Raw genomic sequence first — 23,731 nt, 5'->3', positions numbered from 1 at the left:
TTTGTGAATTAATTAAGCAATAATTTACGGAGATCGCGACGATATTTGAAAGCTTGCCTTTAATTTAGTTATTTCTCTCGTCAATATGTTTTGTAAATAAAAGTAATGAATATAATTTCTTAATAAGTTCAATGGGGTAAGGCACAGCAAGTGAGTGTGGGCGGAGGATGTGGATGCGGACAGACAGTTGACAGTGGTGATACACAATGATGGAGGTTTGTGAGTACACATACAAACAGTGGAGAGTACAAAGTCCAAGCAAACGCGTACAAGTAGGAAGAACAAGACAAAAATAAAAATAAAACTCAAACGTGACTAGCTTCATGCAAATTCATCTAAGGTGTGGCAAAGGTACTGATTTTATTTTCATCATAAAAATTAATTCATTACTACATTATAATATCTTTACAGTTAAAAACACGAAACAATTCAAAAATTTAATTATTAATAATTTTGATGAATGATAGTGAAAAAATTCTCTAAGATGGTCTCGGTTGTTTCGAATGATAAGTTGATAACTAAACTATTTTTGCGTTAATGTCCTCAATGCACACAGCCTTGCCACGCTCTATGAATTTTTACGAAATTAAATTACACTAAAATACCGGGGGATTGAACAATAAATTACATTACATTTTACAATACGGAATAGAGGGTCAACATCAAGAGTACAATACAATAACAATAATCGTGCAGGGAGGGAGGTACAGAAGGAGGCGAGCGGATGGCACTCACTAAGTCCGGTCCACATCAACAGCTCGGCTTCGGCAGGAGCTGTCGACGCACGACACACGACAACTCCAACAACACACTACTGTACCACGCAACATTTAACTCGCCGTTACTAAGCTTTACGTTTACCATAAACATTCATTACACGTACGTACACTAACAGAACATAATCATATAACCTATTGACGAGCGTAACACTAGCCACTATCTGCTGTTACTATTCAACTGAGCTTAAATCAAAGTCAAAGGTACACAATTTACATCAACACCGACTCTTAAATAAAAGACAACTTGCGGGACTCGCGCCCCGCTAAAGATAAAGTGAGAACACAGAAGCGTGCTAAGAGAGGAAAAGGAAGATATAGATTTCACAACACGGAACACATTCAACGGATCGGATTGAAGACAGCGGCTCACCTGCGTCCCCGCTCATTCTTGAGGGTGCCGCCATACTTTGGTCTAGTGCCGATTAAGTCAATTATCTCTGGGATACAACTGGCAAATATCGCCTAAACGCCGACAGACAAAACAAGACATTCACATTCAAGTCGAGTGAGTGGTGAGAGGCGGAAGCGAGGCGAGGCGCAGCGGAGCGCCTCGGCTCGCTTCCGGCGCGACGCGGCGTGCGGCCGGCGTGAGGCCGGCGCGCGGCGGCGCGGGGCGGGCGCGGCGGGCGGGCACTGGCTGTGTGTGATCTCGGGACTCGTGGCGAGGTGCCGGAGCTAGCGCTACAGCGTGGCGACAGGCATCGTGTGCAAGCGAACAAACCAAACACTACTTTATCGACAGCATCACAAAACTTTACATCGGCTCTCTCCACATCTAGTCTCGTTAGAAGGATTAAAAAGCTCAATGGTATCTCGAGTGTCATTTACGATAAAAGGCATTTAGTGCGTCGGTCGGCCGCGCGCCTGCCTCCCGTACGCGGGGAGAGGGGCGCGGCCGCCGGGAACTAACTCTTCGAGCATGCGCCACGGCACCGAGAGACCGATTCTAGTGAAGGATTAATAAATTTCATTAGCAAACTCCGCATTCAATCAACCAAGTCAGATCGAAACCGTGAGAGGAAGCCGTGTGGAGCGGGGGCGTGAGAGCAGGGTACCTGCGGCGGACGTCCTTGTTGTATCGGCCGCCGTATTTGTTGCGCTGCGCCGCCAGCTCCGTGATCTCGGGGATCCAGCTGGCGAACACAGCCTACGATACACAGCAAACACCGTGAGGTGAGCGACAGCCCCCCCGCGCGCCCGCCCCCCGGCCCCGGCCCGCGGCCGTCAACCCTCGCGCTCGCACAAGGCTGTGTGGCTTGAGTGTCGTCTGTCTGCGTGTGGCTGTGGCGTGGTGTGGACGGGTGCGGGAATCGGGTGCCGTGCCGAGCTACGCTAACGGGATCTACGTGACGGCAAGCCGTGACGGGACTCGTGACCGGGTGCATGCAAAGCCTGGATACATACGCTAACTAATCGATGAAGAGAACTTAAAAAGAATTTGGTTTCGCCGGTTTCTAAAACTAAAACAATGGACGATCGATATAGACGCATGGTAGAACACGTGCACGGGCCGGCCGTCTCGGACGGGTTCGATAGACGAGCGTCGCCCCCGCGTCACGTGGTTGTGTCCAGGTGACACGAGCGCGACGACACGTCCGCGTCACCGCCGAGGGGTCGGCGGGTACGCGCGAGTAGATAACACAATACATCTGACGGCACTGAGCAAGCTTTGGATGATGATATCACATCGTCTCGGAGAGATTGAGCGAATCAAACCGTCGTACGCGAGGTGGCGCGTGCCGGGGAGTGAGTCGCTTCCTCTCTCATCTCATTCTAAACATTAAACAGATACCTTTTTCCATGTTCACGCTTCAGCTCGCCACCGTACTTGGACCTACTTCCTACCAGCTCTATAATTTCAGGAATGCTACTAGCGAACATTGCCTGCAACAGACCATGGTGTCGATCGAACGAGTCTGCGCGCGGACACCATCGTGTGGTGCACGACAATGCCCTCGAGTCTCGATAAAACTATGGTGATACAGAGTAAAGTGTAGCCGGTAGCGGAGCGAAAATAAACAAAAAAGGAGAGTGTTTCTACCGGTGATGTGAGCAACTGAACACAGCCAGGCACAGGTGCGCATGCAGAGACCGCGAGGTGGGAGGGGAGGGACGCGGCGCGGGACGGCGCGCGGGAGCCGGCCGCTGCGGCTGGCCACGCGGGAGACCACACGCTGCCCAGCCTAAAGCGTGCTCCCCGGTCGCCCACACGTGCCCGTGGGACTCTCTTTGTTCCGAATAAGCTTGATAGAATGTCCGGAAGCACATTCGTGGTACACGTAACAAAGCAAAAGAAAAATAACACTCATGCAAAGTTACGTTCGGGTGAAGCTCTTTACGGAAGATGGTATCTCGAAAGCAGAGTTAGAAGATTGCACGTTTATTCTCGCGAGCGGCTCCCGTATTGGCCCTCGAAATCGATTTCGCATGCTCTAAGTGCACTCAGGCTTATGACATACAACGAGCTGTGCGTTAAACATAACTGATCACTACCAAGTCCTTTAAAACTATTACTGTATCGGATTTCCTTTTGCTTTGTTATCTTATAGCTTACGCAAGGAATAGCAAGCGTGAAGAACGAAGTATTTATTGTATTGTATTTTATTCAAATTGGTATATATGTATATTGTATACTGTACCTATGTGTACATAACATTTATATTGAATACTTGCGGATCCTTGCAAAGTCAAACTTTATATTAAAAGAATTTTACTTTATTAGATTCTTATAGTTATTAGATAGAGAAATAAGAATGAAACTTACCAAGCCGACGAGGAGAAAAAAAACCAAAAACGTTCTGCCAAGTACTGTATGGCAAAACACATCACCGTAACCTACTGTGGACATTGTGACTATAAGAAAGTAGACACAAGTCCAGTAAGACAACGATTGTGCGTTGTCAAATTCTAGTGGATCACCAGAATTTTCCAACTGAAACAATATGGAAATCGAACTTAGGCATTGAATGTGAACTATGCGTTCAGCTGGTGTATTGGGTGTATCTGTATGTTATTTAAGTAATGATAAAAGTTAATCAGAGGGCGGACCCAATATGGAAAAGTTAATTTTATTGGTTATAGTAGTAGCTACCTAAGACTTTCAAGCAGGATTTTTTAGAAATAGGGGTGTAAGTTTCTGATGAAATTCTTAGAAACTTGTTGATACAATTTTGGTGTTTACATCATATTCTTATGATCTACATAATATGTTTTGTTGAGAATTACTTTTGTTAAAGGATAATTATAATTATGTACGTGTAGTGAAATGTGGTAAAGAATTATTGAATATTGTTTATATACAACATTCATTTATCTTAATGTCTATGTGAGGAAAAAAATATAAGACGCAATTAACATATAAGCAATAACAATGCATAGACGGTTCTCTAGGCAAATGAAACTCTGTATAAATATTTATTATGCATTTATCAAACGCTGAGTATATTTAGATTTCTACAGCGCAGTGTATGGTAATAAGACAAATAAATCCTCATTAAAATATGAATGAATAATTAACAACTATGTTTCTGTAAACGTTAGGTAAATTAATACATAAATAAAATAACGTTCTAAATTACATTAGGATGAATTACTAAATAATAATACTTATAAAGAAGGCTTGAAATTTTTTAGTCAAATAATTAACTTCGATTTTTAAGCTATTGCATAGCTTCTATCGCGGGCCTTGAGCGCGGGGACCGAATCGAGAAATTCCGTAACGAAAAAACCTCACGCTCCCCACTCCGACGGGCTCGGAGGTGTGGCTTGAAGGCATGCTATGCAATAGCTTTACGGCGGCAGTCCCCGAGTGCCACACGTATTTTTTTCTTTATTTTAATTGTTGCGCTTATAAAATTTTAAACACCAAATATTATGATAATAACAACGCATCTTCTATATCACGTTTACTGAAAGTTTTGACCTGGCGTCGATGACGTCACTGCGCCGCATAGGTACGGTGTGCAAAAAAAGCATCATTAAGAACACTTCTTTATTAAATTACAAAGTTTATGAGAAACTAGGTATTCTGTGTTACTTTTGAATTCAGATTAATATTGTACCTACAGGATTTTTCAGCGACCTCCAATCTTAGTAAACGGGTTCTATAAGCATATAGTAAAAAATACTTACCAAATGAATAATACCGGCAGCAGTAAGCCACACTGATATAAATATAGAAACTAATTGCGCCAAACGAATTGAGCTCGATGTCTTTAATATATTGAGGTACTGCAAAATATCAGGCACGGTCATTAAGCGTAGAGCTCGGAGAAACCTTAGCCCTGGAAGTGGATAAGGAATAATTAATATTGATAATAAATAAATACTAAATAAGCTGAAAAAAAAGCCTAAAATTCCATAAAGAAACAATCGATTATTAAATATAACAAATGGCAAGCGACAACATTATTTCGTATCTTCAATAGTAAAACAATGGTAAAACAGGTCAATACTAATATTTAGTTCGATTCATATATCCCCTCCCTTCTACATCCATTCCATTTCATATTTTTTCATGAATGTTATGGGCGGCGTGTGTGAATTACCATACGTGTGATAGGCATGACCTTCATTAATTTGAAAATATTTAATACGCCACTAAAGGAACATTATTAGTTTCCAACATAAATTCAAACATTATTTATTATAGCAATTATAACAAGAAATAATAGGTAATTCAGAACTTCAGAAACACTGCCTGTGTTGGAACAATGTAGGCGTGGTTGTACTGATCGATGAGCTTATACATTTTATATGCTACGTAATACGCCCTGATATACTAATACCACACTAATATTATATTCTTAACTTATTACAAAGTCTTCAATATTGATGGTATTCTAAATAAGTTAGACAAGTATGAATCTATCCATGTCATATATTTTACTATAATATTATTAATTCAAAGGCATAAATTATTTTATAGGTAACTGCCTAACCAAAGCAACCACAACTTTGCGAAGCGATATAAATGTAATACCATTTTGTAACATTGACTACATTTTGAGATAAATTCAAATCTCACTCACAATTCTTATACTCGTATTTTAATGTGTTACATCCTTATTAAAGGTGTATGAATCATTTTGGGGATACCGAATACAAGTAATCAAGTGAGTTAACTCGTTTGTTTTTTATTAATAAAAGAATAGTCCTTACCTATCCATGTTCTATCCAGGTATATTGATACAAATGATGGGGGTATCGTGAAATAATCTACAAATGAATACATCTCGAGCATGAACCATAGTTTGTCACTAGCTGCTATAAACTGAAAAAGAAAACAACATTTTGAAGACACAATCACAAACGTTCAATCTGATAACTGATTCTTGAATTGAATGTTTGAAAATAAATTACAGGCCATTCATTTCTCAAATAAAGGCAAGCTCGTAGAATCGTATCGCTACGGAGCATCAGGTGGGTAAGTGGTTTGCCAATTTCGATTAAAAAATATTTATCCAACTTTTGGCAAACAACAATACTATGAATCAAACGAAAGGTATTTCTTTCATGAGATCGTACTAAATGATAAGATTACTTACTCGTATAAAAAAGTAGACCATAAAAAATATGTTAAAGGCAAGGTCAATTTGCTGAGTAATATTGTCACTCCATTTCTGACATCGCTCCACCTCCTCACTGCAATTAATAACCGTTAATAGAATATTGCCACCGACAGCGCGGACACATCGAACGATTAAGGCATCTAAATACATCATCAGCTGACATATACATAAAGCTAACATACATCTATGCAGCAAATGTTACGAGGAACACATTTATTTGACTTTCACTCACGTATTCCTTATGTTATCAGCATTATTAAGATATGTATGAATTAATATCGCTGCTACATATTAAATTATTTGAGAGTAAAGTGTATGGGAACGTTTTTTACCTGGACGCGTCAATGAAGTAGATGATGAGCGATGCTATACTCAGAATGAACACCAAAACTACCTGGAAAAATAAACAAAGATATTTTAAAAATTGATAAATTTAATTATTAGTACTTTAGCATGACTTATGGAACTGAAATCATTATAATGGTTTTTTTTTAATTGGTTGGAATTATAGTTTACTAGCTTTCCGCCCGCGGTTTCGCCCGCTTTGTCTAAAACATAATAAATTATACATATATACTAAAACCTTCCTCTTGAATCACTCTATCTATTAAAAAAAACCGCATCAAAATCCATTGCGTAGTTTTAAAGATTTAAGCATACATAGGGACATAGGGACAGAGAAAGCGACTTTGTTTTATACTATGTAGTGATAGGTGACATAACAATTGAATTTTGTAAGGTTGCAAAAGTAGTATTTCAAATATTTTTACCCGACTGCCAAAGAAGGAGGGTAATGTTTTTCGAGTGTATGTAAGTATGTATGTATGTCTTTTCCTTTGTGACCACCTGTAGCCTAAACGGCTTGATGGGTTTTGATGTATGAGGTATCGTTAGATTTGTCTTGATTACGGGAGTGTCATAGGATACATTTTATCCTAAAAGTCCCACGGGATAAAGACATAATAATATTTTTTTAGTGTGCAGTCGGGTATTTTGTTTTTTTAATAATAATTGTCTTGTTTTAAATAGCGTAGGAAAATTGTAGTCAGCACTCTCAAAAGAGGCGACCTTGTATATGATTAATGCTGAAGCAGAAACTATTCTGCTTGCTTTGGTATGCCTATGCACGTTTGGGCGAGATGAGATGTGGTGTTATGAAAGTGTACGTTATTATCCATGTGAGAAATTGAACTATAGGTACCACAATTTATGTACACAAAAGTAATCTACAATTTGAGAAAACTATACTGTTGTCATCTTGTATATAAAGATTTGTAGAAGGTACCTTAAAGAAGGAAAAATGTTAAGAAAATTAAAAAAAAATTGAAAATTTTATCAGAATACCAAAAATAAAACAGGGCCCAGTTTGTCATCTAGCATTATTAAAAATATCGGTACGTGTTTTAAAAGGCTTTGTCATTTGTGTGCCCACTTTGATACATAATATATGTACGTGCTAGAGTAGCGCACTGAAGGTTCAAATTAGGTGTTTACTTTTTAATCTACAGTTCTTTAGAGTTTAGATAATACATTTTGTGTAGGTACGCTTTATTCTTAAAAATCTATTCATGTTAGTAACATTTCGTATACATTTCAAAAACAAAAACATGAAAAAAATTGAATCGAATCGAGTATAATAAACTGTATGCAATAATTTTCATGATGTAGGTAACTACCTACAGATAATTTTTCGTGATGCAGGGCAATATAAAGATGCATTTAATCACACAGAGTTATTAAACTTCAATTGATGTGTTGTTAAACAGCAGTTTTAATATAAATAATCTCTGACTCGAGTAATTGCGGAAATAATTACTGTCGTTCTGAATAGCCATGGGTCAAGTGAGATCTATAGTTTTAATTAAAAGTTATATGATACAGATACCTTGATAGGTACTTTATGACCAAATGGATGTAGGTATTAATTGATATTCATCGTGCATTATTGTAATTATGCGTCACTTTGTTCTTGTGAAGTCATCCTACTGATGTAAGCTCTTTTATTAAGGCGGGATCACACTGTGTTTAGACAAAGTGAAACCTGAATTCTGCGTAGTCTTATGTAAGTCTAGTTCCAATATGTGTTATAAAATTATTATTTTAAAGATAATATTGTGTTGTGTAGTATATAAAGTAAATTGAAATTTATTATTTTTATATTGTCCTATATATTTTTTATAAATAAATAACGTAGCGTCAATCAATAACTAATGATATACCTATACATCATGTTACATTAAAAAATTGTATTTATTTTAAAAAGTAATCTAGTGCAGTATGCTGTGTGAGTGTTTTAAAATAGATCAAATCCATCAATGTCAGCCCAAAGTTTTAAAATTCACTTCACAGCTGCTGAGCCATGATTTCTTTAAAATAACGTGTCCCTTTGAAATTTTTATTTTAAAATATTGAAATATATTGATTATTTTATATTGTCAGGCCTTTAGTGTAGGCAGCCAAATGTATAATTAGGCGTAGGAGTTAATCTTTGTGTACCTACTGAACTACCTTTGTGTACACTTGAAATCAGAATGTCATTGAACTTTGTTTCATTGTTCATTTTTTAGATATAATAATTAGTTCATAATTTTTTTGAATAAAATATTTAATTATTCAGCCGTAATCACCTGTATTACATTCCTATTTTTATGCAATGATGTTTTATTTATTTAATTTTATATATAAGTAGGTAATTAATGCGTTTAAAATTAGGTCAGCAAAGCTTTTAAATCTGATTTATGTACTAAACTGACACAGGTTTTTGTAAACTTACTAGGAGGACTCATCCACTTTCTGTTTTTGAAAATTGTGTGTATGAAATAAATATATTTTTAATTTTCATTTTTCTTTTTTCAAGTACAATGTTAGGAACGAACTCGATCTATGACTTCGTGCATTTACATCATTCCATTCAAACTTGTTTTATTACTTTAAAATATTTTAATAGTAACGTTTATTGGATTAAACTGAAAACCGTCGCAATCCATTTAAATAGGTTCAAACAATTCGATATCCAATTATGCGGAAGCACTGTAAATTCATGGCGGGTCAGGAGCCTTGACACGAGAGACAATGGGGTTCTTATAACAAGTTATTTATATTATGTAATGTGTACATAATTATAAGTCATTATATAATAGTTGGATAATAATTGAGACGAGACGTAACCCTCTATAACTAGTTTTATAGACGGCAAGCACTGCCGCGGTTTAAGCCGCATAGTTCCGCTCCTATTGGACTTAGCGTGACGATGTATATATAGCCTTATAGTCTTCTTCGATAAATGGACTATCTAACACTGAAATAATTTTTCAAATCGAACCCATGCTGTTCCCGTATACCCATAGAGATCAACCAAACAAACAAAATCTTCTTTAAAAGCTTTCTAAAAAGCATACTACTAGTATAGATCTGAATTTTCTTTAATAAATTTTGCGATTAATAAATACTTTGTTGGTACATCTTGTATTTATATGTGTTAAACGCGAAAAAATTGTAAACTAAATAAAAATTGTATCATGCAGTCTACAGTACGCGATAGCTACCCAAATGCAGATCGAATATGACTGTGCTTACTCATGCCTTGACATTGAACTTAACAATTTTAGCCGTAGTTGGTATTCGTCTACTTTATAGGAGCAAAACTACGTGACCATAATTCAATTTTAGTATTTCCAAATGCGATTTTGATATACACAGCGAGAGAATAGAATTAAGAATAGGAACAGATTTGAAATACAATTGTAATTCTAATATCTAAATAGGGTTTTATCGCTTAAAACAATCCCTAGATAACAAAATAGGAAATTTAGAAAATTTAGCAATAAACGAGTACGTTTTACTGGCACTACCACATCCAACTTTTCCCATAAATAACACAATTCCATTCGCGTTCGTGGAGTTTTATAACTTTTTTACGGACCGGGATAACGATTGAATCGTATAAATACTAATGATTTCGGTTTGTTGGCTATAAATGATAGATTTATCGCCCGTACTTGACCGCATAAGTACTTGTAGACAAATTCCATATATTTTCAAAGAAGAGACGCCTCTGTAATTTTTCTAGTTTTAGCCCGCGGCATAACTTGCGTGGTGCTTAGGTAAACTTATAAAAAGTAGCCTATGTGCTAATCGAGACTATAATCTATCTCTGTATCTTTCATATAGGTAAATCCGATCACCTATTTTTGAGTGAAAGAGTAACAGACATCCATACATTGTTACAAACTTTCTCGTTTATAATATTAATAGGATAGGATATTCATCTTCCACGAGAGGTTAAAAATCCCCAATAATTATTCGGATAGCGTAAGCGATTACTCTGCTTGCGTTTCACGTTTCAAATTTGCATAATTCGCATTTGGAATTCAATTACTCATATTTCCGAGTGCAAACATATTCGTAATTTATGACATCATGGTCGCTATTTATCTATTAATATATCTATTGAAGCTTTCATCCTCTACGACTAAAGAACATGTAAATGTACGTGTCTAAGCACTATTCAAATGCAAACTCATATCTTAAATTATTCAATAAGACTTCTTCAAGAAGAACTTTTAAAAGCAGTTTCTACGGAGAATATTCTGTTACAGAAAAACATCATAAGCCCCCGAGCAATTTATAAAAAATACATTAGTCACAAATAAATTCCTAGAGCAGATGTTTTAAATAAGGACATGCTACTGTAAAGCCCCACGGGATAAACAGTACAATATGTTATGACCTAAAAACTCGCATCTCACTCCCTATGGATATAGGTTGGTGATGAAACAGGGTAATGATGAAGTCGGAAGCATTCATGCAACGACACCAATAAGACACATGTCATTCTACTAATATTTTAAATGCGAAAGTTTGCGAGGATGGATATATGGATGTATGGATGTTTGATACTCTTTCAAGCAAATACTACTGAACCGATTACAATGAAATTTGGTATGTAGCTGAAGACCAGAAAAAGACTTTAATTCGGAAATCCCACAGGAACGGGAACTATGCGGGTTTTTTTTTGAAAACGCGGGCGAAGTTACGGGCGGAAATATAGTTAATCAATATTTTGCAGCAACCTGTATAGTGTATAGAAATAAATAGAAAAGTCTGATATATGCTGACCTACATTAGGTGCGAGTGAATTGACACAAGTTGAATAGTTTGTAACTCGGGAAATTAATGTTACAGCCCTAATGCTGCAGATATTGTGAAATTTGATAGCAATTTGATACGAATCATTTGGAAATTGGAGATTGATGTAAAATATTATAAACTTTGTTGTCTTATGCTTTGTTGATGCAATTTTAAAATTTGGTAAATTAAGCGTAGTTAAATGTCATTCACATTGATTTTAAAGTCAAAAATGTATGTTGTTTTTGGTTGGTGTTATACCAAATAAAAATGTAACGAAGAAGTAAATAAAATATTTGTGTCATTCAGGTAGGTCATAAAGATTATGCTAACTTCAGGATAGTAAAGTCTTATTTGTGATTTCTCCAGCATACAAAAGTTACATCAAATAAAAGTAGGTAAGTACTTGAGAAAAGAGTCCAATGCCTGAACCACGATTGCTTCATTTGTATAAAAATCTGTTGTAAGTTGTAACTTAAACGAAATAAACATCGAGAAGAAAAGCTACATACCATAAAAAGAATAATAGGGCATTGCATTTAAAGCGGCATAAGCTGTACAAATCTATAAAACCATAATGCTGTGGTAATGCTCTGAAACGTCCGCATACCACGCGACTTCCTATGCTACATCGTGTCGCTGTCGTGTCGTTTTGATATCGTTGAATGTAAAATTGTCTTTTCGCATGAAAGATCAAACGTTACTTCTATACGGCTCTTTAGGGAGAATCAATGAAAATATCTAACCATTAGTGGTCTTTGATGTTTAATTTATATGGTGTTGTGTCTTATAGAGGAAAATTATTTCATTGAAGTGATGGATGATCGCCGGAAAGTTTAGAGCCACTAGTAGTAAGTTTCAACACTGTTCCGTGAGATTAATATGGCAATAAAATTTAAAATCTACATTTGATAATGGAGAATTATAGTAGACACCAAATTGTTTTAAGTATAAAAATCTCATTTATTTTCTATGAATAAAGATTTACTCCAATTATAGTTATATGTACCTAGTTCTAAAAAATTTTATTAACTAGTTGGCACACTGAATAAAATTTGATGGTTGTATGATTGCATGCTTTCAAAAATACGATATGTTTTACAAAATAGAATTACATAAAATAAAATCTTTAGATATTATTTTATAGACTGTATTTTCTTAATAAAATCAGGCCAGGGGATTGTAAATATCCCGCGGGAATAAAATAGATCAAATTAAAAATTAAAGTGAGAAAAGTAGGTAAACTTAAACAAAGGAAAGAATGACACTCGCACTCGTCATACATTAACATAATCTTGGCTTCGTTCCTTAGAGCATTAAACCAACTTCGTTCAGACGATTCAAAGTTGAACACAATTTAGAATTCACAATATTTAACTGAACAATCAAGAAAGTTAATATTTACTTACAGTTACAGTATTTGTATTGGCAACTTGGAAGATAAGAGTTGTTCATGATCAAAGTGTCTATTTATTTATCTTTGTAATTGGCTACATAAGTTACAGAAACGGATTAGATACCGTACTTCTTTAGTTACATGTAATTTTTGCTGAAGAAAGTATAGCTAGTGAAGAAAGTGAAATTCCTGGAAAATTCGTTTACACATTGTAGTCAGAAATAATTTGGAAAATCCAAAAGTGCACGCCTCATAATTTTTTTTTTAAATAAATATTTATTAATTATTATTTTTGTTTATTTAATAACAATTAAACCACATCGAATCAGACCCTGAAAAATGAAAGGGTTCTATTCCTGAGCATACTCAAGCGTAAGAGAAAAAAAAAGACTCGATTAGTAAAGTATTTCGGTCGCTATCGTGTTAACAAGAAAAAGGATCCGCACATACAGACACACGGACGTCCAAGACAGAACTTTTTTAAACTGTTTTTTAACTAGTTTAAATAACAAAAATGACATCAAAAATATCATGAACGTTAAAAATAGTGTTTTTTCTTATTATGTGTATGTATTATCTTACAAGTGCAATGTATGATACATAAAGACATTTTAAGTTTGAAAAATCAGATGTTTTGCGCGAAGTGACAGTAGTACCCACCTCAACGCTTCGCTTATGAGGCGTGCAAAATAGTAGATTTGACCCAATAGAAACAGTTACAGACAAACAAAAGCGTACGATCATTCCGCATAATATTACAATAGGTACTATTCTAGTGATCAGCTTCTCAAGTGATGGTAAGGGAAGCCACCATTCTGGTACATGGAATAAGTATTTTCTATAAGAAACTTGATTTACATGCCCTATTTGTGAAGCGTTCAGCGTTTGCCTACACCTCCGTTATTGCATCTTTCGTACTCTAAAAGTCAATTGTCAGCGCCAGATTAAAAATTCGATTAAATCTTCCAGTTGAATACTTTACTTGAATGTATTTGATGTTATTAGATTTTTCTACTAAATTAACATTATACTTAGTTATCAGTTATGCAGCGTTTTATTTCAAAAGGTCAGGATTATTTCATCTTGCCATAATCTAATTAAGTTTTTCAGTTGATTTGAGGCTAAAGAATAACGTTTTTATCACTGTTCATAATTTTAAAGCACTTATAATGAATGTATCTACATCTATATGAATAACAAATAATTTATAGCTCTTTTGATCTACACCAGAAAGCTTTATTTCTTAAACCATTATCATAAGCTGTAAACTATTTTTGTATCATTCAATTATTAGTCAGTAAAGAGGAATAAATGAATTTACTACTCATAAAATGAAATAAGTCGATCCCCGCGGTTAACAATAAAATAGTTGGCAGTTTGGTTGGTGAATTTATCGCACAAATTATCGTTAGCCACTCCCTTGGCTGGTTATTTCGCGATTACTAGCTGGTTATTTATGTGCCTATAATATAATTGAAGTGCAACGTTCATATACTTTTCTATCAAAGAATAGTTATTTAATAAAAATTCTTATTCTCTTCATTTAAAACTACTCCGTTAATGCTAATCCTCTTTCCTCAATCAAGCAAGGAGCTGTTGGTTTTTATGTAAATTAATGGATCTTTCTGTTCCGCCTCTATAATTTATGTCGATTAGATACATTTTAATTATATCACAATTCCTGCATATTGTGGAAATTCTCTTATGAAATTTCAGATCGTCACTGTATAAGCGCTTTATTCAAAGTTGCTCTTTTCGACAGAATTCAGTGTGAAATTATTTGGAAAGAATCCAAGTGACGCTCAGCACATCGATTAAGGCTCTATTTCCAAGTGTCTACATTAAATGGCATGCAAAATAAGGCAATGCCAAATCGTTTCTATTTAATGTCGCAAAATTTTCATAATTAGCTGATAAACTTTATTCTTTATGAGATATTTTATTGCTTCATAATAATCCCTTAAAACCAGTGCAATTTATCTCAATGAAGGAGGGATAGAAGATTATTATAATTACTAGAGTACCTACTTAATAGCAGAAAACATGACCGAAGTTGTACAATTTTTGGCATATACAAGCATCTATAAGCAAGCATCTGTAATGAGTCGTTTGCAAATAACAAATCATCTGAAGAAATAGATACTCAATATTCGAACATGCTACACTACCTATACCGGTGAGACAATTCTCTATAAACTAGGTATGCTATCAATATGAAACTTTTACCAATGTTGCGAGCAAAACTTTTCTACTTAGTGATGATTTATAATGTAGTAACTATCTGTTACAAAGTTTCTTTTCCGGGCACTAGACGATATTCCTTCCATTTATCAAACGATTTCTTTTTGCTGATTGAACCAGAAAGATCAATGCAGACACTTTCGCTATGAGTTAATGAATGTTACCATTATTGCTATTTAAATTCTTCATACCGATAGCAACGACCAATAATAATATTACAAGTTTCAATTTCACAGGTAAATGGCAAGCATGAAAATAAACCACCTTTTGTTTACATCAAAAAGATAACAGAATTACACAATATTGTGTGAAAACAATTTACAAAAATCCCACGTTGAAATGCGACACAATCGACGGCCTATTCACAAAAGCTGGAGATAAAATTTGTATAATATTTTCGGACTTTATTTGTATGCAGTTGCTGTGTTATATTTAAATAAATAAAAGTTCATTTGCGTCCAGTGGCGGAAAAATGTTTTGGTTTGGCGCTTCTATTGAATAACGTATTCGCGTAGTATAGCGTGGTATAGAAATATTTATTCTGGTTAAGCGTTTGAAGTGTTACAATTAATCTGGCTTAAATTTTTTGATGCTTTGCGAGAATTTTGTACAATTTATTTGGTTGTTTGATGAAAGGAAATGCTTGTTTACAGAGCAACCTTGTTTATTTGAATAAAATCAATGGATGGTACGAGTTTATAACTTTATACTATATTATATTCAAACGATATATAACAGACAGTTTAATCAGACCACCTTTAAGTCGATCGTCATTACTCATTAGTAATTTAAATACCAAAACGCATACCACATAGAGTGATGCTTCCCGGTAGTCCATAAAGTCGAATATATCAACACCGATAGGCGATGTCGCGAGATGTGACATGGCCGTGGTAAATATAGCGCATGTATTTATAGCACACTCATGTACTGTGGACACAGCGCAGTTTCAACTCAAACTTGTATTAATAAATAATTATTCGTTCAGGTTTTAATGGCCAGAGTTTGTCTTGAAAACGGGCAACAGACATTTTATAGCGTGACAATGTACGTAAGGAATCTTCATTGGGTCAAGGTGCTAGGCCAAATTTTATTTTCCTAAGATTGAAATTCAACATAATATCAGAAATATACAACAGTAACCTAGTCCTTTTAATGAAAGACATATTTTGATTTTATTGTTTTACTAGTATCATCATAGAATAAATATTTATCCTTTATCATTTTTCCGAGATACCATTATTATCTTATATATTTCAAAATCAGTATTTTGAACGGCAATAAACGTTTTCTAAATGCTTTTTGTTCAATATCCAATACTAATAACTTAGAGTAGTTTTGAAGGTGAACCCATACCGTTGGAAAAAAATAGTGTATTTATCGATTCTAAGAAGATCTTATCTTATCTTTTGATAATGATAATATTAAAAAGCAATTAAATAAAAAATCGACTACAAATTTACCAATTAGCAATTAGTTTTTAAGAAAATAATTAAGCTACTAAGTTTTTAAAAGAATATCAGTACCTATACGTACTAAAAATTCAGAGCGCATGTTTGCAACGAAAATAAAGTGATCCATTCATATATTTATTGTAGGTAGTATAGTAAAGCCAATGAATGCATTTTAAATTTGGAACACATCCACTTCAGATTGTTCCCAATTAAAATAGAAATTGACACTGAAATTGCATTGCAACCTATACTAAAAAAGTTCCACTTTCCGCTCAAAATTTTGCTCCACTCGCATGCAGAAAAAGGATCATTCAAAAGCTTTCAGCGAATCCAGGCCATCAGTGTCCAGATTCGATCGAAGTGCGGTCAAAATCCTTTGACACCGTATAAGGTTACAAGCCTTCAATATAAAGTTACGTTTCGTAATAATATATATAGGCAATTATTTCACAGTATTGTGGGCTGCATTTCAGTGACAGCCTGTAAAATAAATATATGCTCCCAGTTGCCACATGCAGGCTTTATCTGCACAGTTCTGCCGCTTCATTTCACTTGATGGTCAATAAAATGGGATATAGATAATTTTAAAGCCAGCTAATTGACACTAAACTCCACAAGGTAAGTTATGGTCGTTAGTATCAATTGTATTGCATACAATGCTTATTTTGTATATTAAATATCATCTGTATTATTTGTGGACTGTGGTATATTATTTTCGTAAAGGACAGAAATATTTATATTCTACACTTTAAATGAAACTGATTTTTTTCATTTTAACTCACTATAGCAATATTTCAATGAAAACATAAAAACAGAAAAAAATATAGGTAGTTAAAATAATATTTATTTTGGCGGCTATATCTACTTTTTTCAATTTTGAGGATCCTTCTACAAATTAAACAGTGTAATTATATTTTTACTGAAATAGCTCAAGCTCTGCATTGAATTTAAATTAATCGCGAACGACTATTTCATATTTTTAAGTGTTTGGCGCATTCAATATTTCCCGTAGCGAAAAGCTCGCTCAAAAATATAAAATTTAAGTTAATTAACTTATATTTTATTTGCAAGAAACAATAATTAAATTTATTTGGCCAGTTTTCATAACAGCTAGCGAATTGTTTCAATTAAGTTTATATTTAAAAAAAAGATACTTGTTTTAAAATAGCTTGGTTTTTGACTTATAGTACCCATTTGCGAAATAGTTTACTTATTTACTTTCACGTCATTATAAACTATCAGTTTCATCCGAATATTACCTAAGTTGTAAACTAAATACATACTACATATTAATCAACTTACTGAAATCCCTTTATAGATTCTACCTCTACATTACGTAAATATCTATTGAAAAGACTTCGTTTCTATAATTTTAAAATAACATGTTAAAAAAGAACGTCGTTTAGCTACATAATTCATTTAAATTGTATCATTGACAGCATTTAAAACTGTAAACATTACGAATAGAAATACCAAGAAAATACACGAAATAGCCACTCTCACTCTCCGAGTGTAATTGCACAAAGCTTTCCATTATTAAGACCACGCCTCTTAAAATGTTCAGAGAATTTTCTGAGAAATAAAATGGTTCCCCTTAGACTTGTCCCATTTTACAAGAATAGTTTTTTGGCGAAGCGTTTTCTTCTGTCCGGTCAATAGCCTGCATTTACTTAGCTGTTATTCAAGTGCTGAAATTTTATTGTAACATGATATTTTTTGTAGCGTGAACGAATTATTATATAATCCTGTATAAAACTAATGCTACTATTTCTTTTTTTAAGACAAATCGCAATTTAAGTTAATTGTTATAGCTATATAGTAAAATATCTACGGCAAAATAAAATAAATAATATCAATCAATTTCAAGTGAAGATGAGCCCAGATAAAATATAATGAATACCTACTAATTTACTCCATAAGTAACATCTAAAATAATGTTCCATTGAATTGATTTATTTAATAAAATGCCCATTTTCCACTTTTTCTTACCAAAGAGATATTTAAAAGGAATACCATGTTATAAAAACTGCTTTGATTTTCATTCAAAATCCATAGTGGTTAGTGCTTGCGAAAGAAAAACACGCAAATGGCTTTTACGCCCAACCTATCGTCTGAATGATTGATTAGGCTTCGTCATCCAAACTCACCCAGACTAGAAAACCGGCCAAGTGTGATTTGTATTAACGTACGGGGGTTCTGTACGTTATAAATACTATACGTTTTATGAAATTTAATACATATCTAATGAAGATGTTATTCACAAGAACATTTCATGAAAATGATAAATTAAATTATTGTCTAATTTTGTTGATTCTATTTGTGTAAGATAGTACGAGGCAGTTGCAGTGCAAGAGATATTTGAAGCTATTTATGGTAACATTATATCTATTATTTTCTGATTACTGGATAATCTAGATTTAATTATACATAATAATACACTTTTTATACAATCTAAAGCCCCTTTACAATATTTAATTATTTATCTGTTCTAACAAAAATTTAAAGGCATGTTTAATGTTTATTGGTAGGTATGTGGTAAAAAAACAAGTTTCTATAGTCTATTTTGGATTTTTACTTTAAAGGAAAACCGCACCTCTACCGATTTGTCTGTCTACAAAAACTTGTTTGCTTAGTAACCCAAAAATTGTAGAACTACACATATTTAAAGTAACTTCTATTAAACTGAATCAAGTTTGTAAAGGAGTCTTGGTAGGTAGATTTTTTATTCATTTTCATAAGAAATTACAATGATTTAAATATAACACATTAGTTTTACATCACAAAATAATAAAAAATCCATACCGTGACTGATAAAATATGATCATTAATATTGACATAAACAATGAGCTCGTCGGTAATCGAATCTTTATTTAATAATCTCAAATTCAATATTGTTTGTTGATTTTGACTAGCAATTAAAATTAACCTTTCCTTATACACGTAGCCAAAATAGCCTCAAAATAATAAAAATACGATGTTCAAAAAGAACTTGTATAACAAGTCTCTTTTGGGTCATTCGAGAAACAATAAACATGTAGGTACATAGCTAATGCTGGAAGGCCTACATTCAATCATATTAGCTGAACACACAGGCACTCAAATATAATGAAAGAAAAACAAAGAATAAATATCATTTAAACAGATTGAACGTTATCTGTTGTGTACATATAAGTGCTTCGGATTGACTTAGCGCAGGCTTTCTACAAATGTGACCTACTTACATTTGTATATTGACCCATTTTTGCGATGAATGCTTTTGTAATCCATTGATAATAGTGGCTGAGTGTGATTCTTATACCGGTGCCAAGTTTAGTAATCTATGGTCCATAAGTTAAAAGGTCGAATGTCAAACGCCTCATAAAAATGTAATTTTAGAGCTGGAGTCTACAGAACTGTGCTACAGATCTACTATTTACTTCGGTGTTCTGACATTTCCGTTTATATTTATTGTATGCTCCTGGTAAGCATAGAAGTTAGATAGTATAATTATTTACTTACATAAATTTTAGGCTAAAGCTTTACTCTCTTATGAACACAAAGAAAGGGAGTGATAAGGGGCAATAGATTTATACCAAAAACTTTTATAAAAGTAACTAATACACGCACCTAACTATTGAAGATGTGCAATTTTCCTAAAAAGGACACTACATAATATTACCTGTATTTAAATTAGATTTTAATGTACACCACTCACAAGGTTAATTATAGTACATAGTACATACCACTATTGCTCATGTTTGTAAAATTAAAACGCACTTAAAATAGCTTTTACCATCGTGGGAGCAAGTGTCACGTGCATCATCTAGTGATTATTATGTTTCAAAACAAACATTTTATAAATAATACGCATAAAATTATTGTAAGTGGACGCACGGGGACAGCTGACATGGCTTCGAGCCAATGTAAAAGTGTAGTATGCCAAACGTACCAAACGTACAAGCGTGACGTCGTAAGCTCTCGTACCGTGGTATCGGAACTTAGTAGGAAGTCTCAATGTCTCGCCATACATCTATCTCACATTGTTAAATCGATTGCAGGAAAAGTGTACGCAGAAAGCGCAAGTCAAACATCCCCTGTCATCTGATGCTGACAGGATGACGCTGCTAGTGCGGAAAAAAGCGATGCCGATTTCTCGTTCATTTTCATCTAGGATTAATAATATGAAAATGGCAATTAAGGGCAATTTGTTTCAGGAAAGCTAGTTCTTTTCAAAGACCACTTTGTTTTTGACAATAAGCAAAGGGATCAATTTTGCAACAAAAGAGAGAAATAGATAATATTATCTAATATCTATTTATCGTAACTAACACTTAAATCAGCCCCAAATCGTGCCTTATGTAAAATTTTAATTAGGTACGTCATTATCTACTTTAAACTGCGTATTAAATTGACATAAACACGAAATAAATACAATTTGTTTATGTATTTTTACAGGCTTTTTTCGTTCTAGAAATATGAAAATGAATATTAATTTTAATTGAACATACCGTGACTAGGTTGGGTCAATTAATGAAATGTGTTGAAAGCAAGCCCATCGTATAATTTATTTAATTAAGGGATTTCAAAAGATATTTGTAGTAGATAGATTTAAAATAGGATATTGAGAAAGTTTTAAATTAGATAATTATTAATTATCAACGAAAGAAGATATTCCAATCTGCCTGTGAACACACTCTCAGTATAATATTTTTGTAACTACATGACATTCTGAAGTTAACCCGATGTTTTATTCGTTAAAATTTTTACAAGTAGATTTATAAACAGTAATTTTTTTAAACTTATCTTTGAAAGGTAGCTTCTTTATAATGAAATCGCCGTCATAACACACCCACTATAACATTATTTCGAAATGTAAACACCACGTACAATAACGCTCAAGCCGGTAAGTATATGAAATAAGTTGCAGTTCACTAATGAAGGTAACTATTATTCTTTCTAAAACAGTAAGTTTCAGCTAGGTTTGCGTACAATTAGTATACAAGTACACCTCGACATTTTCGTGGGAAGTGCTTGAATGTTTGCGTGGGCTGCCTTTAATTTTTGTATGCTCCCAAAAACGAACTAAATTTTCAGGTTCTTTGAATTATGAAACACGTCACGTGAACTTTTCAGCGCAGCAGGCTTCTTTATTATGCCCACAAGATGGCTTATTTAAACCGAGTTTTATTACAGTACATTTCTATGTGTGGTTTTTCATTTTCAATTATGAATAACTATAGTACATTTTGTGGTACTTGTTAAATTGTATGAATGACGTTATACAAGTTATTCTAAAAATAAATTATTTTAGTACAGTTAATAATTATAATAAAATAGAGGGTTGTATTTTTTGGTAGCGTTGCATAGCATGACTATGAATAAATGTCACAACATTATTTTATAACATTTTAATTAAGTTTATACGTACAATAATTAATGAAAAGATCTAAAAATGTCTTTGTGAAGGCCCAGCTTTGCTTATAATGTTTACATTAGTTTAAAAGTGAGACGACTCATGAGAATGGTTTGTTATGATTAATAAATAGAGGAAAACAAACAGTTCTTGCAAAAATGTTGATAATATCTCTTTCCATCAAAATGGAATCGATCCGTTTTACACGCCACAAACTTTGCTTGTTAAATATTTAATAACGTTGTGACACAACGCTACACGTTTTTTGTACTTTTTTCAATCGATCGCTCTCAAAATAGCCTTCTGCGACCTAATAAACAGAAATAAATTTTAAGTCTTGAATTCAAATTTAAATTGGCTATAACTAAAACAAGGCAGCGGTTCTTGCGAGCATAATTTGAAACATATTAGATCTAGGCATTAGCCGTAGTCTAGAAATAATTTACCGCAGGATGTTAAACTTGTGCTCGAGTTCCGATATTAAATTGTTTTATGATATAAGACAATAAATACATCACGTGCTTGTCTGTTTTCTATTATCTAAACTGAAAACATTAGCTTTGTCTAATAATAAACAGTTACATTAAAGCGAGTGTCACGTCCGACTAATGAAAAAACCGGCCAAGTGCGAGTCGGGCTCGCGCACAAAGGGTTCCGTAGCAGCAAATATAATAAATTACAGTTAAATCAACCTATCTCAAAAACTATAAGAGATACTTTGATCAAACCAAAAATCGTTGAAAGAGTTAATTAGCATGCATCACCTCTATTTTTTTTAGAATTTTATACCCCGTAGTTATAAAAATAGAGGGGGGGGGGACATACTTTTTACGACTTTGAGAGCTGATATCTCAAAAACCGTTCACTTTAAGAAAAATGTTTTTTAGAAAACTTTATATCATTTTAAAAGACCTTTCCATTGATACCCCACACGGGTATGTACATCGAAAAAAAAAATTTCATCCCTCAGTTACATGTATGGGGGGCCCCACCCCCAATTCTTTTTTTTACTATTTAGTGTCATATTTTTGTAGCGGTTCATACAACACATATTCCCATCAAATTTCATCACTGTAGTACTTATAGTTTCCGAGTAAATCGGCTGTGACAGACGGACAGACGGACAGACGGACAGACGGACATGACGAAACTATAAGGGTTCCGTTTTTGCCATTTTGGCTACGGAACCCTAAAAATATGGTGTGAAGTGATATAATTCAAAGCTCGCTCAGTAATTAAGTGAATCTATTAGTTATAAAAATAGCAAATTCTATGTATTTTTATTCGTATCGCTGAATTTTATTTTATAAGAGAAAAGTAAAATTAAATTGTATATTTCTGATTGAATCATTCGTACACAATTTATTTTTCATGTTATTGATATTTTATAGTCTGGTGTGGATATGCGTTTTTTTGTATACCTATAGATAAAACTGCTGTTCAATTAGTTAGCACAGAACCGACCAGAAAAAACATTTCTTGATTAAAAATTTATAGCATCGGAATTTCAGATTAAAAAATAGGAGTCGCAACTCTCGCATTGCAATGTTTAGTCTTTGAGCGACAATATAACAGCTCCAGATATTAGAATTGAAAAAGCGATTGCAGTGAAAACGATTAATCGAGCCTTAACCCCTTTGTATGATTGTATTTCTTATATAGTAGCGCAACTCCTGTGAACCGCACAAGTGCTGGCAATCGATAGGACTCCGCCCATTGACCTATTTACAGGGATTAGGGGGCGCTTCAAGCTTGTCTTGCATTTTTGTCAA

At 34.0% G+C, this 23,731-nt stretch overlaps 1 protein-coding gene across 2 annotated transcripts in view; it reads right to left on the bottom strand.

Moving 5' to 3' along the window:
• slo (calcium-activated potassium channel slo) overlaps positions 1-23,731 on the bottom strand; it is a 56,551-nt gene that overhangs the window by 21,282 nt on the left and 11,538 nt on the right. For both annotated transcript variants that reach the window (XM_090106471.1, XM_090106469.1), the window contains exons 2-7: positions 6,682-6,743; positions 6,326-6,422; positions 5,940-6,051; positions 4,911-5,062; positions 3,544-3,711; positions 2,572-2,663 (exon numbers count right to left, since the gene is read on the bottom strand). In XM_090106471.1, the coding sequence (XP_089962597.1) occupies positions 2,572-2,663; positions 3,544-3,711; positions 4,911-5,062; positions 5,940-6,051; positions 6,326-6,422; positions 6,682-6,743 (683 nt within the window). The remainder of the gene's footprint in view (positions 1-2,571; positions 2,664-3,543; positions 3,712-4,910; positions 5,063-5,939; positions 6,052-6,325; positions 6,423-6,681; positions 6,744-23,731) is intronic.

Source organism: Colias eurytheme, chromosome 10, assembly GCF_061535395.1.
Source record: "Colias eurytheme isolate Ceu_HAF_F1 chromosome 10, ilColEury1 Martin Lab GWU primary, whole genome shotgun sequence".
Taxonomy (NCBI): Eukaryota; Metazoa; Arthropoda; class Insecta; order Lepidoptera; family Pieridae; genus Colias; species Colias eurytheme.
Note: the sequence above shows the minus strand (reverse complement) of the source record. Positions and strands in the feature narration are given on the sequence as shown.